This window comes from Sipha flava, unplaced genomic scaffold (assembly GCF_003268045.1).
Source record: "Sipha flava isolate LNK unplaced genomic scaffold, YSA_version1 0_pilon_pilon, whole genome shotgun sequence".
In the NCBI taxonomy this organism is placed as follows: domain Eukaryota; kingdom Metazoa; phylum Arthropoda; class Insecta; order Hemiptera; family Aphididae; genus Sipha; species Sipha flava.
Window position 1 is genome coordinate 2,669,180 of NW_020271713.1, and position 17,092 is coordinate 2,686,271.

The window sequence follows — 17,092 nt, forward strand, 5'->3', positions numbered from 1 at the left end:
AGACGGCCCTGGCGGAACAACAATAATTGACAACTGTACAACATGCACACGGTGAATCGGTAAATATAAGCAGTACGTGGGTCGACTGGGTGGCGACACGGACAAGACGTCACCGGGGGACCGGTGGTCGGATTCGGCGGTTTGTCGTCGTGATCACAAACGGAATCGCACGTCCGCCCGCGGGCCGGCGGCAGAGCGGGGACGGCGATGATAAAGCGGACGCCATTATCAGTCGGTTTCAGACGACGTTGCGTTTCCAGATAAATCGCATTAACGCGCACACGCACGTCCCGGGCTCGGCACTCGTGCATTAGCGGTCAGCAGCGTGTTTTTCGGGACCAATTTTGCCGAACGCCGAACGCGGACATGGATCGAACGGCGACCGTCGTATGGCTGTGGCTGGGGCTGTGTTGCGCGCGCGTCCACGCGTTCTATTTGCCCGGCCTGGCGCCCGTCAACTACTGCAAGGAGTCGGCTACGACATGCAAGGTAAACGCGATTCTTACACGTTACTCGTGCCGCTACCGTTTCGCTCCACCGTCGGTCTGTACTAAGGTCGCAGTACTCTCGCGGTGACCGTAATACGTTTCTCGCCCCGGTGGTTTCTTGATTTCGCCCTCCGCCCATTGTCCAATTTTCGCCACCCTTCCTCGGCGTCCACTCACCCGTTCAGACCCGACTTAGCGGTTGATACCTACTGTCTAGTGCTACACCTGACACACGAACTCGATGTAAAACCGTTCCCACCATGTCTCCATCTGCGTTCTATACTCTTGCCTGGTAATAATACCAATGATTGTTGATGCTCTGTCCGAGTGAATGATGTCGTATTAACGGCCGTCTCGATTTATGACCTTACAACCCATCTTGGTTTCTTTACTAGTGAAAATTCAATAATACCGAATACCTGATCATGCTCTATGTGATGTAATCACAATGTTACATCCGTAGCGATAAGCAATCCATTGGTCAATATTTTTGTTTGTTTTATTGTTTATTTTCTTTTGTTGCGTGCCGTCAGTTCAACAGAAGTTGTAAGGTGGAATTTAAACTCAATTTTAGTTAAATATTGTTTATTATGAAATATACTAAGCTTGTAAAACGTTTATCTGAAAATAATTCTAAGTCCAAAGTATTTAATTTATTTAAGAAAGTTAACTGGCGTGAAGGTGCTTACGGTGATCAAACCAAAAACACATCTGCCTATTGGTTTATTCAGGACTACCTTATATACCCTGTTCTTGTGTAAGAGACTATAGTTCTTTCAAGAGATTAATGCACTTGACCCAGACGTGGTTTGAGTTATGTTTTATGCGAATATATATTTTATAACTAATACTCCTGCCTTGAGTGAACTCTTTGTAGTTCGTTCTCCTATCATTGCCAATACATTATTTCATTAACGATGTATGATTTGTTATTAATATTACCATGTGCCCAACTCTGGTTTATCCATTATATATAAAATAATTGGCCTTGTGATATCTGCTTTCTGTGCAACTACTTTTCACGTATCTTATAAATCAGTAGATGATAGATCATCCTGTGGTATGTATTTACTTGCGTATTTGTTCTATCTTATGGTTTTTTAGTTGTTGCAATTACTGGAGCTTGTATATTAATGATATATAACATTATTTATGTGATTCCTTCATGTAATAGTAATCGTAAGAACATATATATATATATCCATAATACTATCATTTAAAATTGCATCATTAATTGAATTTGTTTATAATTTTTTTACAGAGTAAGATTGATTTCTTTGTGAACCGTCTCAATTCGGATGAATCAGTTATACCATATGAATATCACTAGTAAGTTCATACATTAATTTTATAGGTTCTGTAATTAGTAGCATTATTATAATGATTTTACTTAAATGCCATCAATTTATTGACTGACTTAAATGAAAATAACTTTTAATATTTATTTATTTATTAAATAGATGTTTAATTATCTAATTAATGAACATTAATATTAATAACTGATTTATTTAAAATTATCAATTAACAAATAATTTGTTGACTCAGAATATTACCAATAATATATATATTTTTTTTTGTGTGTTATTAATATATAGGCTGATGTGCTTTTTATCAATACCATAAAAAAGGAATAATACTGCAAAGAGTAATAGATTTACAAATTAAAAAATAGAAAGATAACAATTTTTAATACATGTTAATCTACTATAATTAATTTCATTATTTTTCTACTAAAGATTATTTTCTTATAATTTAAGAATACAACATTTAACATTTTGTATTACTTTTAAATTATTTTCCATAGTATATTTTATTATTTATAGAATTTATTGACAACATTTTAAATTTTGCTCCTTAAATTTATCTTAGTAGAAAATGAACTGAAAGTTATATAGATTTTAATAATCTATAATTTAATAAAAAAAAAAATGCATAAACAATTCATAATATATATTAAATATACTTATACTAATTCAGAAAATTAAAAAAATAAATATAGGTAAAGCCTACTTTTTCACAGCTATACATTTTCAATTTATGAATGGACGCTCTTCTTTGCTAGAATGTGATCTTCCACACTTAGTATACTTGCCGTTCCCTTTATTGACAATTCTAGATCTTGACTGGTGTTTTTGAAGATAATTGAATTTTCGTCGTACATAACATTATCTTACATCAATTTTGCATAAAATATGTAGTATACAAAATACAAAAACTGTAACCATTATTATGAACAATTATTATAATGAAATATTTTTATAATGTAACAGAAGCAGACAGTTACTTTATAACTACTGAAAATTTTCTATTATTTTGGTGGGCTTGTTCAACCCTAATAATGTGTCATATGTATTTTGTTAACTTGATTTAATATAAACATTTATTCTGAAATGGTCATTTATGCATAGTTCACAAAAAATGTTGTCTATAGTGTACAGTAGTCTGGTAATAATTTTTTATTTTGCCTTTTTTTTATAAAAGAAATATTATTATTAATTTGGTAATAACTCCATATCTGCAATTTAAAAATAATATTTCATTGACTTTTTGTATTTTATACCATATATTAATATATTAAAAATAAAATATAAATGTTAACAACAAATTTGTATTTGTTGAACATATAAATATTTATGTTTATACATTGACTTCTTGAATAAATACTTGGGAAGTTTTAATGAATTCTAAAATATATATTAGCTTTGAAAATTGAACATCAAATGAAAATCAATACATAATTAAACATAAATGTATTACTTTTCTACTTTTTTTTTTTTAAGACAGAATCGCGTATTATTTTAGATTTTTACCAAATCATATTGATTTTATAGTGACATGCATTTTTATTTAATTCTGTTATATATTCATATAATTTCTAAGACTGTATCTTATAAATCAAAGACTAGACCCTATAATTAATTTGAATAGGTTTTTATATTTCATAAAATATTTAAAACTAAATAAAACTTATTTAGATTATATTTAAATTTTGTCCAGCATACTCGTATGTTAATTTTTTTATAAAGTAAGTCTTGTACTTAATAGCTTCAAAATTGAGTACAAAATGAACTTAAATCTAAATCATCAAAATATTTAATGATTTTTTTTTATAGCATTATAAGTTAATACTGAATAATAAATTATTTTTTATTTATAGTTTCAATTGTTACTTTTAAAATTTTAGGTTTTAGTTTTAATATATATATATATATATACTAGCTGACCTGACAAACATTGTTTCGTCATATAAATTATTTCTAGAGAATGTTTTGCTAGAAAAAAAATAACTAATTTAATATAAGTGTGTAAGGATGTGGTATATAAGCGGAAAAGGTATGGAGTGCTGTGAACAGTGACGAAATATAAAAGTAAAAAAAAACATCAAACATTTATTTTTTATTTATTTATTAAAATTGATCCTTTAAAATTATATATATCGCCTATTATGACAATATTAGTAAAAAACAATATCAATCCCTTAATGCAAAAGAGTATACAATATTTTTTGCTATCCCATCTTTCGCCAACACATACAAACTGGATGGTTCGAGAGCACACCACGACGTATAATTGTCCGTGTGAAAAACATGATGTGCTCAAATCTAAGCCACAGACATCGTTTGGCTTTAAGACTTATTGATAGTCATTGCAAAAGTCAATCTAATTGGAAATTGAAGGCGTTTAAATTGTATTAACATGTATATGGGTATAATAGGAATTCGCGGTAATAATATATTTTCATCTCAGGATTTGCTCTTTAAAATAATGGCTTTGATAATATTTTCCATTAATTTTTTTAATGACTAATCGCGTGCCGTTGCACAACCAAGGTGGGTTCAAATTACGAAGCTAAATAACTGGAGATCCAACCTTCAGTTGTAAATTATGCGATGGCATGCTTGGTAAATCCAATGAGTTTAAAAACTGTTGGATAATTTACAGCTTCAGTAGCATCGCAAATTGTATCAGTAGATTTGTATGACACCAAGTTTCTCGGTAAAAAATATTGTATCTTGAGATTCAATTTGTTAACGTCCACATTTTTGCTGCTAAAATTGCTTTTTCTGCCAGCCACTCATGATTTGTGTATTATCTATGTACATTGGGAAATATCTGGTCAATGAGAGCATCTTGCGAATCAATGATTGTGCAGAAATCGGTCAGTAATTGTATGCATCCCGTTTCATCTGTAGTAACTTTCCCATCACCGATGTCTAACAATTGTTTTGAGAATCTTCCACGCGCAGCTTTTTTTGATTGAATCGCAAGTATCGTAATCGTTCGCTCTCTATCTTTACATAATTGTTGACAAACCTCAGGTCATCATAGAATAACGGTGTCCTGATCGCATCTAATCATCAACCGATATGCATAATAATTCTTCAAAATAACATTCTTGTTTGTTTTGGCACCTGTTGCGGGATCTTGTTTAATATTTATGCAATACCCGTAATTTAATACCAAAAATAAAATTAATAATTTTTAAATAGTTTTTTATAGTTTTTTAATAGTATCATTTAATAATACATTTTCAATTGCGCAGATATCGACCGGGTCAAAAATTATTAAATTAAACTACGATTTATTAAACAATAGCACTTAGGAGTGTAAAAAATAGATAAAAACCTATTCGCAGACCTATCAAATATATATACAAAATTTCATTAAAATCGGTTAAGCCGTTTTGGAAGAGTATGGTCACAAACATTATGACACGAGATTTTTATATACATAGATATATAAGTACATATTATACCTATACATATTAAATATTATATTACTAGTACTTAATATGTATTTGTATGCATTATATTGTTATATTATAATAATTCTACTTGTATGTTAAAGTAAAATTCATATAAAATAGGATATTTAATGTATAAGAATATGTCTGAACTTTGTTTAGAACACATAATTGAATGTTATAAAATGGTACTAGTATTGTAGTCGGTAAATAATTTATTTCAATTTAATAACATTACTTATCAAATATTTATATATAATGGTATTATTTTTATTATTTTTTCATAGCTTTGACTTCTGTACATCTGATGAAAGTAAATCTCCTACTGAAAATTTGGGACAAGTCTTATTTGGTGAAAGAATTCGACCATCTGGATATAACGTAAGTTCATAAAATAATATGTTTATATTATAATATTTATAAATATTAGGTATATTATCAGCATACGAGTATAGGTAATTTCTTATTTTACTGTTCGGTTTTAATTTTACAGGTTTCATTTTTAAATGATGAAGAATGTAAAACACTTTGTACCAAAAAGTATATCCCTGGAGATTCAATAAGTAACATGAAACTTTTTGTTCTTAAGCGCGGAATGAGTTTAAATTATCAACATCATTTTATTGTTGGTATGATCAATTTAATTTATATTATATAGTTTAAATATAAATATAATTTTCTGTTATCCATATTTTAAATTAATTATTAGTTACACTATTTCTATTTATGTCTCAAATTACTTATTTTCATAATTCTGAATAGTAACTTGTATATTATTTACTAACATTTTTATAATAATTGTTTCTCTTTTAATGAAATTATATTCAAATTTGTTATTATAATGTTATTAATATTTAATAAATTAAGTATTTAGAAAATACATTACGAGTTAGAAAAAAAATAAGAGTAAATAAATAACATTTTTTTATGTTTACTTCAGACAATATGCCAGTTACTTGGTGCTATGATTTAGAAGACAATCAGCAATATTGTAGTACTGGATTTCCAATGGGATGTTATAAACCAGATGCTAGTCATGATAACAACTTATGTGATACGATTCTTAGAGTATGTTTTATTATCAAATTGTTATGTTATTTAATCTTAATTTGGATATCTAATATATATTTTTATTTAATTCATCATGATAAATATTTATTTTATTTAATTATTCAATTAGAAACATACAATTTTTATTGGCAAAGCTAATGATTTAAATGTAATTGAATTTTGTTTCAGGTACCTCCTCGCACATTAAAACCAAACACTTATTATATTTTTAACCATTTAGAATTTACAATAACTTATCATAGTGGGAAAAATGAAGAATGGGGATCATCTTTTAGTTCTGAAGGTGGCAGAATAATAGGTTTGTTCATAAATATTTTAAATTAGTTTATTAGTTTAAGTATTTCATTACATTTTCATATTTTTTTCTGTAGTATTTATTTATTTATTTTTAAAATCTAAAATAACTACTTGTATATTTATAATCGTGGAAGTAATTGTAATTTTTTGTTTTATTAAAGCTATTAAAGTGAAGCCTAAAAGTATAAAACATAGATATCCAGTCACTTCATGTGATACTGGTTTTATGGAAATACCTGCTGATAAAATAACAAGTGAATTAAATATAACATACACTTATTCCGTTCAATTTGAGGTAAGAATAAATATTTTTATTTAATTAATTAATTTTTTTTTTGTATTGAATTAATTAGGCTTCAACATCTATTCTTATTATTCTTCTGGCCTCCATAACTCCAAGAGTTTTTATTGCCATCAATCATTCCACTTATCTTGATCCTGTACAATTACCTTCCAATTCGGTGCGCTAAGGTCTTCCAAATCCTTGTCTACAACATCCATCCATCTCTTTCGAGGACTACTGCTGCCTTTTTCCTTTTGGTTTCTAATTAAGATATATTTTAGTTACTGTATCAATATTATGCCATTATATGTCCTAGCTATTGTATCCTTTGACTCTTTATGAACCCATTAATTGTTACCATTTTTAATTCTTCCTTCAATTTTTAATTAACTTCCTACGCCTTACAGTGAAAGAAATTGATATAGTGTCCACGGTTTCTCGATGGCTGTTCCGTGTTGCATCCACAAGAATAATATATTTAATAAAGTCTATATTTTTGGTTATAAGCTCGTAGATCACCTTGATTATCGATATCTTATTCGTAAATCGTACCTTACTATTGTTGGAAATGAATTTTGTACATAATACTAGCACGGTGTTAGCATTAGTTTCAGTGCGATAATAACTTAGATCATCTTGCAGTCGGACATAATACCATTGATTATAAATAATATAATATTATATTAGATACAAATTTACTTTCCAAGAATTTTTCATAAAAATCAGAAGAATTACATTTGGCAATAATCAGTTTGGGTGTGATAAAAACTAACAAAGTCGAAATTTATGTGATAAAATTGAGCACTCAATTCAAATGTGTTGAGCAAAAACCGTGGACAAAATATCATTTATGGACGCGATTCGAATGCTTCAATATTTATCACATATTTATCATTTGGACTGTCCTAATAAAATTGTCTAATTTTGCCTATAGGGTTGATGTAGATTTGCCTTCTAAAACTTGTGACTTTCGTGGATAACTCTGAGGAGTTAACTGTTTTTAGTAGAAATAATGCTTATGTGTTTCTAATTCATATGTCAACTAGAGCTTTGATTATTGTGCTTTTGGGTTTACATTATACAGAGTGATTCTTTTGGATGGATTTATTAACTTTTTTATTGTTATTTCATCGTTGCCAATGTGAATTTTTTGGTGGTTTTTAACTAGTTTGTCGGCTGTATGATTGTTGAAAAAAATACAGAAACGATATTTCGTGATACGAAACGCGAAAATGATATTTGTAGGTGCCGTGAATTTACTAATTGCAATTAGGTAATCTATTTGTTTTATGCCATAAATTGCCGTAAAGACTATTATTTGATTCAGTTTTGGAAGGGTATTGCTTGCTGTTGCCTCAGCGAAATGTTTTGTGTAGGTATTTACATTTTTGGAATTTTATTTATATTTGATACATTGTTGGTTTGTGAATTATTGTTTATCATGTTATTGGAATTCGGAGATTTCGATAATGTAAATAATTGTTTGTGAACTTTATTTGAAATAATGTTAATTTATAAAGGTTTTAATTGAACTTTAGATAGTGATGTTGTTGCACTCTGGGGTCGGCTGTAATGTCGGGTCATGTAAACTCCGCCAAAAGTACCTTTTTTAACTGTAAACTCCGCCAGAAAAAAAAACAAGTAAAATTGGGTTCGTGTAAACTTCGCCACTGAAAAAAATCAGGTAAAATTGAGTTCATATAAACTTCGCCAGTGAAGAAAATCAAGTGTTGTGAACCGGGTGACTTGTCAGCACCTCAGAGGAAGGAGTTGTTTGTAGATTTGTTAAATATGAGTCCAGTTGTATTAGTAAACTTCATTAATTTCAATAATTACAACACATACATATATTTATATTAATATAGAATTTAAAAAGAGTAATGAAGCAGTGGCGGCTCGTAAGTGGTGAGGCTGAGGTAGACATTCAGTAAAATAAATGTAACATACAGTATACATTTTTCAAGGTATTTTGAATAATCGAATTATTATTAGTTATTACCGTTCTAACAGCTGTAAAAGCTTAGCTAAGAAAGATTCACCATCAAAATTAATTCATGCAGTGTAGGATTATAAAGTAGACAACAGAAAATATTAAAAAAAAAAAAATGTATTTAATTTCTTAATTGTTGTACTAAACTATCTACTATAAAAATAGTATAAAACTTTATTTATAACAAATTATAATAATTATTTAATTAATATTTTCTGTTTCATTATTATAATAATGGAACAAAAAATATTAAAAAAAAAAGAAAAAATTATACTTTTGTAATATCATTTCTCAACTTATTGGTTAAACTATTTACTATAAAAATAATAGAAAGGTATAAAACTTTATTTATCACAAATTATAGTTTACCTAAATAATAGAATAATAAATATAAAAAAAAAAATTAAATCTTTATAGTTAATAATATCATTCCTTAACTTTTTGTTGAACTATTTACTATAAAAATAGTACAATATTTTATTTATCACAAATTATAATTTTTAACAAATTCAAAAATAAACTAACAAAAATTAAATATCACATAAGAGAGCCTAGTTTTTTTTATTAATAACACAAAAATATATAACTACTAATTTAATTTTAATAAATTAAATCTATTTTTCTATCTTTCATTACTGAAAATATATCAATAATTTTTTCATAAAACTGTCCATCATTATCTGCCAAAGAGTTAATCAATTCCTTTTCTATACTTATTGTTGCTAAAGAAGACAATCTTTCTACTGATACAGTATAGCGAAATAGTTTATATACTTCCATTAATTATCCAGAATCTTGAAATTGTTTTAGTAATTTTACACATTATTGAATATGTTAGTTGTGAAATTGGGAAACAGAATAAACAACTGACAATTCATTTTTTAATAATGTTAAATCAAATATATCTTTATAAGTGGAAGATAAACATTCAAGTTCTTCATTAGGAAAGGCAGTTTGATAAAATTTAAATTTTGAAGAATCGACTTACGTTACAAATTTGAGTTTACCTAAATTTTGAAAATGTTCAGCGAGTTGAAATATTATATTATCCAGTATTTCATATTGCAACACATTATATTTATTTAAAAGATCTCTTTCAACTACTCCTCAAGGCTGTTTTGGAGTATTAATTTTTTTTAGATTTATTAAACAAAAATGTTGCACTTTCAAAAGTTCTTAGAAGTTTAATTCTATTTATAGATGTATTAACTTGATCTATACAATATACTACATCCAAGTGCTTGACTTGTAAAATTGGATACAAATTATCAGTGATATTAAAATTTCATTAAACACAACCATAAAAAAAAACCAAATCAAATTTTTTCAAACTATTTATAAAACCTTTTGCACCATTTATGGATTCTATACCTGACTCAGGATTATCCATAATATTTTGCATTATTTCAATTAACTTATTTAAATTCAAAGTAACAAAGTCAAATATTTTTGAACGAGTTTCTTTAGCAACAGGAATACACTTACTTCATCACACCACTGCGCTATTAACTTTGTTTTAAAATTAAAAGGTTCTAGTACTGTTAGTATTAAACTAAAAAGAGCTTTAACATTCTTACTACTGCTTACATCATGGAAGCTTAAAATTTTTTCTTTTAATTCACCAGTTTTTTTAACATACCTAATAGTTATTGCATACTGTGACTTTTCAACAATGTCAGTAGTATCGTTTGATATAATAGAAAAAAAAGTATCATTCATTTCTGATTTAATTACATCTAGTACATACTCTTATACACAATAAATAATTTCATTTTGGATTGTTTTTGATTTTCCTGTGAATACATTACTAATTTTATTGTAATGTGATAGTAATTCATCATTCCTTTTAATAAGTAAATTAAACACTTTACGGAAGTTACGGTTTGAGGAAGTAGATCTCTCATCATGGCTTCTAAATGCCAACTCTTGTTTCCTCAACATTAATGTTACCTCAATTAATTGCAACAAAATTAATCTATTCTTTCTAACATTTTCATTATAAATAGTTTTGTTCAAACGAGCCCTTTCACTTAACGTATCAGCAATAGTACTTTTATTTTTTTTTAAACAAACTAATCCCATAAAATTATGTATATGATCTTTAGATGTTTCATGCATTTTAACACTTCTGACCAGATTTTTTAAATCATAATAGCCATCAGTTATCCAAACATTTTTACCTTTACCAAGTAAAATGCAAGGCCAACAAAACAGTCGTTTATAAAAACTACCACACAGCCACTTGTGAGTATCGTACCAACATATATTAAAGAACCGAGAACTTACTTTAGTTTTAGTTTTCTGAGTGGATATACAAATTGTATCTAATATATCTGTAGGACAACCAGCAAACAAAATTTGTTTTTTTTTTTAATTTCACTTCTACGGGAAATGGAGTTTCAATTAATGACATAACCACATCGTTGAACGGGAACATATTCAATGTTTCGATATGGCCTTTAATTAGTTATGTCTGTTAAAAACAATATAAAAACAAATTTAGCGAATAACGTATAACCATAACAGTATAATGGTGTAAGTCCTAATATTATAGATTAAAATTGTTAGATTTGTATTGATTACTATTGATTTGATTAATTACTAATTAATATTGACTGATAAGTGATAAACGTTTACTTTATCTATGAAAATAGTAGAGTATGTAATGACTTTTGGAACATAAGGACATATTATCGATTCCTATTTCTATTATAATATTATCTATGTGCAGTTTTTTCGTTTAGATTGCACAGAATGATTAATACCACTGACGTCATTGAGGCTAATTTATATTATCCTCATTCTACCGTATATTTCCAACCCACTACCACCACATAATGTTAATATTTCAATATAGTAACTGAAGCATAAAATTTTTTGCCTCTCGAGACTTATCGGGTTGCTTCGTAAACGCGACTCGGCGAGTATACTATACTCCGTGCCTCGTGGCTCCACTCTAACTGTTGATCACGTGGAGTGGGGCGCGTAGTGCCGCGGTACTTTGCAGTTATAATTTTATGTTATCAGTTATTTTCCCATTATCTTTTGTCTTTTACCTTAAGATAAAATTATAAATTACATCTTGTATACAATTAATTTTAGTATTTTGAAAGATTATTAGATACTTATAATAGGTTAATAATAAATTATTAGAATGGTAAATTTCAGGTGAGGCTGTGCCTCACTTGCCTCACCCGGCGAGCCGCCACTGTAATGAAGACTAAGAACTTGCCCACGACTGGCACAGTATGTGTGTCGAAATACAAGTGAAGAATGTCCTTCAGTCTTTTGTACCAGTTTTATACCAAACAGTAATAGGATGTACAGAAAGTTGTCCTCGTTCTGGTGGTAGTACGTGTGACAATGGTCTTAATGGCCCTACGTGGCCATCATGCGCCAACTCATTATTACACATTAGTAATGTTGCACACATCTTTACACGAATGACGAATGTGTACCCTCGATTTCTAACTACAGAAGACTTTGTGAAATCGGACAATGCACTCTTGCATTGTGTATACTAAATCTATGTACTTACAACACAAGTAGTAGTTTAAAATTAATATGATATATCATTAAAACAAACTATAAGTAATATAATATAATATATCGTTCACATTAAATATTTAATCGTAATAAATAATCGTTATACCTAATAATATAAAATTATATTTTTCATAATTAGATATCATCCACATTAAATATTTTATACACAGTAAAAAAAAAAAAAAAATCATAATAAATAATAGCTATACCAAATAGTCCAAAAATATATAATCATATATGTAAATTAAAATAATGTGATATAATTTGTAAACATTCTTAGTCTTGTATTATTTAATTAGTGTACCTATTTATAGCATCCTGTAACACTGTCATTCTTTTTTTATTTCGAATTGTTTAGCTTATTTACTTGGGATATACCATTTAGTTTTATGTAAGTATGGGTTTGAAATTTGGTAAGAATTTTACTAAAAATATAAATATTCGGTTGATTTTTATAAAATTAATTTCTTAGATGACTATGAAAGGATTCACAGGCAAAACAAAAAAAAAAAACTGGTGGAGTTTACATATACCCATTACAGGTAAAAAAAAAAACTGACGGTTTACATTAGACCTTTTATTACTTTTTTATCTTAACCGATATTCTGGTGGAGTTTACAATCGCCTGTAACGTTGTCACCTTGTTAGTGTGACTAGAATGAGCGTGTTTGTTATCTAATTGTACGAGTATTTGAAATATAAATGCATATTACTCATGTGTATCGCCGTATTTCTGTGTTATCGTAAGCTATAAAACAAATAAACTATATAACATATGTGTTGTATGGTCAGGCTTAAAAATTAATTTTCATTAATTATGTGTAATAATGTTTATGTTTTATCATTAATTAATATTTTCAGATGAATAACACTGTTAAGTGGTCATCACGCTGGGACTACATCTTGGATTCGGTTCCACCTACCTACATACAGTGGTTTAGCATTTTAAATTCATTAATGATTGTTATTATCTTAACTGGAATGGTAGCAATGATAATATTGCGTACATTGCATAAAGATATAGCTAGATATAATCAGGTAGTTATTATTAATTTATTCCAATAACAATAAGTGATGATGTGTTATATGAAGTCAAGAACTTTAAACATTTAGGATAATTTGTACAAAAGGATGGGGGTTTTGACATAGATGTAAAAAATTTAATGCAGTTGGATAAAATGTAGAGAAACGTATGGTGTTTTATGCGATTAGAGAATTCCAATGAGGCTGAAAGGTAAATTTTACAGGAGTAAAGTGAGACAAACTATGATATATGGTTCAGAGTGTTGGGCAGTTGATAGGAGAATAAAACAGAGTATGAATGTTGTGGGAATAAGAATGCTTCGATAAATGAGTTGAGTGACAAAAGAAGATAGAATAATGAACGAATATGTGAAAGGTAGTATTGGTGTAGTGACTAGTGGTCAAGATGAAAGAAAATAGATTAAGATGATTTGAGTAAATGATAAGAAGAAAGGAAACAAATGTAGTAAGAGTTGTTATGAAAATGAACGTGAATGGGAAAGAGAAAGAGGAAGACCAAAAATAGGATGTTTGGATACAATTGAGAATGGTATGAGGGTCATTGGTGTGTGCATAGAGAATGTAGAAAATTGAGACGAGTGGAGGTTTAGGACAAGGGTGGCCGACCTCAAATAGTTGGAAAAAAAGGCGAAAAAGAAAAAGTTATAATTAATTTGTGTTCTCAGTATTACTCATCACTACCTATGTACTATGTACTTATTTATTACAAGACTGTATCTTATAAAATATTAGTAGTTCCACATAACTACAAAATAATATACTTTGCAAATGTACATTTATGTTGAATTATCATAAGTTGTAAATATTATTAGATTGATGCTGGTGATGATATTAAAGAAGAATTTGGTTGGAAACTAGTCCATGGGGATGTATTCAGGCCTCCAAGAAGAGGAATGTTACTCTCAGTTTTTGTTGGCTCTGGAGTACAAGTGTTATGCATGACTGTTGTAACATTAGGTGATTAATTACATTCCTCTTACATTTTAGTATTATTTATAATTATATGGTTTTATATAATTATGTTTTATATTTCAGCATTTGCTTGTTTGGGTTTTCTATCCCCAGCTAATAGAGGTTCTCTTATGACTTGCTCTTTAATATTATATGTGTGCTTTGGAACACCTGCTGGATATGTATCATCAAGAATTTACAAAAGCTTTGGTGGTGAAAAATGGAAAACTAACATAATATTGACCTCCATGTTTTGTCCTGGGTGAGATTAAAATAATAATGTATTTTATTTTATAATAATTCATAATTCATATTAATTTAAATTTTTTCTTAATTCGTTCATGTATTATTTCAGAGTTGTATTTTGTTTGTTCTTCATTATGAATTTAGTACTTTGGGTTAAAGATAGCTCAGCTGCTATTCCATTTTCTACACTAGTCGCTTTGTTATTATTATGGTTTTGTGTATCTGTCCCACTTACATTTGTAGGTGCATTATTTGGTTTCCGTAAACGAGTGAGTATATAGTAGATTTTATTTATGTTTAGTTGTATTTATTAATTCATTATTTTATAATTTTAGCCAATTGAACATCCCGTGAGAACAAATCAAATACCACGTCAAATTCCAGAACAAACTATTTACACACAACCCTTCCCAGGAATTATAATGGGCGGAGTTTTTCCTTTTGTCTGCATATTTATTCAACTTTATTTCATTCTTAATTCATTATGGTATATTAATTTGTAATTAATTTTTTTTTTTAATCTTCGAATTTAATAAAAAAAATAATGATATTTGTAAATTAAGCTGTATAAAAAATAATTATTATCTCTTTGTAGGTCCAACCAAATGTATTACATGTTTGGGTTTCTGTTCCTCGTATTTATTATACTCATTATAACATGTTCAGAAATGACTGTTCTTTTGTGCTATTTCCATTTATGTGCTGAAGTAAGGTTTATAATAATATATATTATACATAATATATAAGTTTTTATGAATATGTTTATTATTTTTTTTATAGGATTACCATTGGTGGTGGAGAAGTTTTTTGACCAGTGCGTTTACATCATTTTATTTATTTTTGTATTGTGTGCACTATTTCAAGACAAGACTTAACATTGAAGATGTTGCTTCAACTTTTCTGTATTTTGGATACACATTAATTATGGTGTTCCTTTTTTTCTTACTTACTGGTTAGTTAATTAATATATAAAAATAATTAACATTTTTATTGATATTATTTAATTGAAATATACATGTACTTCTCAAATACTTAATTTTAATTAATAATATTATGTTTACACTCGTGCGCTTTTTGTGCGTTAGATGCATGCGTCAGAGTGCACCACAAATTAAGCAAAAAATCTTACAATAGCACTAAGCCCTTTTGAATTGAATGGCTACATTTTTGTGACACACTTTACAACGCAAAGTTTTCAGTGCTCAGTAGTAATCTGTTAACAAACCGCGCTTTTTATATTGAATTTCACTTATTATTTTACTTAATATTAATATATTAATTATCTGACTTGACTTAAAGAAATTACTGAAACCGAAGATCTGGACAATTATGTATAGATTTTAAAATAAATTATCCTTGTCTGATTGCAAATCATCTATAGAATTCCAAAATTTCAAGTTTTTAAATAATTGTTGACTTACAAAGAATACTTCTTCCTACGTTTTTTATTTGCATTTGTAAGAATTAAGTAGGTTGCATTAACACTGAGCAGTACATTTGAATATGACATGATTTTTGTTAATAACCTGAAAGACTGTTTTGTGAGTATGTATCTATTGCGTTCAATAAAGACATGTATTAGATGAAAGCGGAATTTAATGTTGAAACGCAAGTCAAATTGAAAACTGAAGTGGAAAGTGTTCGAGTGTAAACATAGCTTAAATGGATGGCATTAAATGGCTTTCAATATTCTATAAAGATATACTTAAAACATTTGTTAAGAATCATTAAAATTATTTTTTATTTTGTTTTATACTATAACCTTTTGAATTGTCATTTTTATTGATTATTAAATATTTTCAGGCACAATTGGATTTTTTGCAACGTTTTGGTTTGTTCGAAAAATATACAGCGTTGTCAAAGTGGATTAATATAATTTTTTTCTTTTTTTAATGTCAGTAATTTGATTATTTTTATTATATTTTATTTAATTTTTTTTTTTTTTTGTACTATATTGTATTTGATTTATCAAAAATGCCTTAATTGTAAATAATAAATATTAAACTAATTCCTTATTTAATCATCATTTATAATTTAAAATATTAAAGATATATCAAATCTATATGGTAGAAATTTACTATAATTATTGTTTGAGTTAACTCTAAAGTAAATTCATTAGGTTTTAAAATTACTTACAATTTTAATGTTTGACTTTTATTTCCTATACAATTTAAATTTATGCACGATTTAATTTTAGTATTAACGCATAGTATTGTGTATGAAAACAGTAAAATAAACTTTACTGTTGTCATTGATTATTTTGCATTACTTAACATAAGTTGTTAATTATATTGTGATTTTATTATCATTAAATTAGTATTTATAATGGAGTAATTAAACATTATTGTTGTTTAACTAATAAATGTTCATTTTAAATTAAATGAACATTTATATTTTGGTTATTTAATATGGTTAACTGACATAATTTCAAA

The 17,092-nt window shown here is 27.9% G+C and overlaps 1 protein-coding gene across 1 annotated transcript; it reads left to right on the forward strand.

Moving 5' to 3' along the window:
• Positions 1-215: 215 nt before the first annotated feature.
• On the forward strand, positions 216-16,570 carry LOC112686622 (transmembrane 9 superfamily member 2). The gene is made up of 15 exons (XM_025559035.1): positions 216-489; positions 1,750-1,817; positions 5,520-5,613; positions 5,726-5,861; positions 6,173-6,300; positions 6,472-6,601; positions 6,762-6,895; positions 13,281-13,457; positions 14,276-14,420; positions 14,499-14,676; positions 14,770-14,929; positions 14,996-15,147; positions 15,256-15,367; positions 15,441-15,612; positions 16,464-16,570. Exons 1-15 carry the CDS (start codon positions 367-369, stop codon positions 16,529-16,531), a joined length of 1,977 nt encoding a protein of 658 aa, XP_025414820.1. The 5' UTR covers positions 216-366; the 3' UTR covers positions 16,532-16,570.
• Positions 16,571-17,092: the final 522 nt, after the last annotated feature.

Excerpts from the sequence above, each read along its gene's own strand:
- LOC112686622 (XM_025559035.1), top strand. The coding sequence starts at position 367 with ATGGATCGAACGGCGACCGTCGTATGGCTGTGGCTGGGGCTGTGTTGC. Across the intron at positions 5,614-5,725 it reads TTCGACCATCTGGATATAAC|GTTTCATTTTTAAATGATGA; the intron begins GTAAGTTCATAA and ends TTAATTTTACAG. Across the intron at positions 15,368-15,440 it reads ATTTCCATTTATGTGCTGAA|GATTACCATTGGTGGTGGAG; the intron begins GTAAGGTTTATA and ends TTTTTTTTATAG.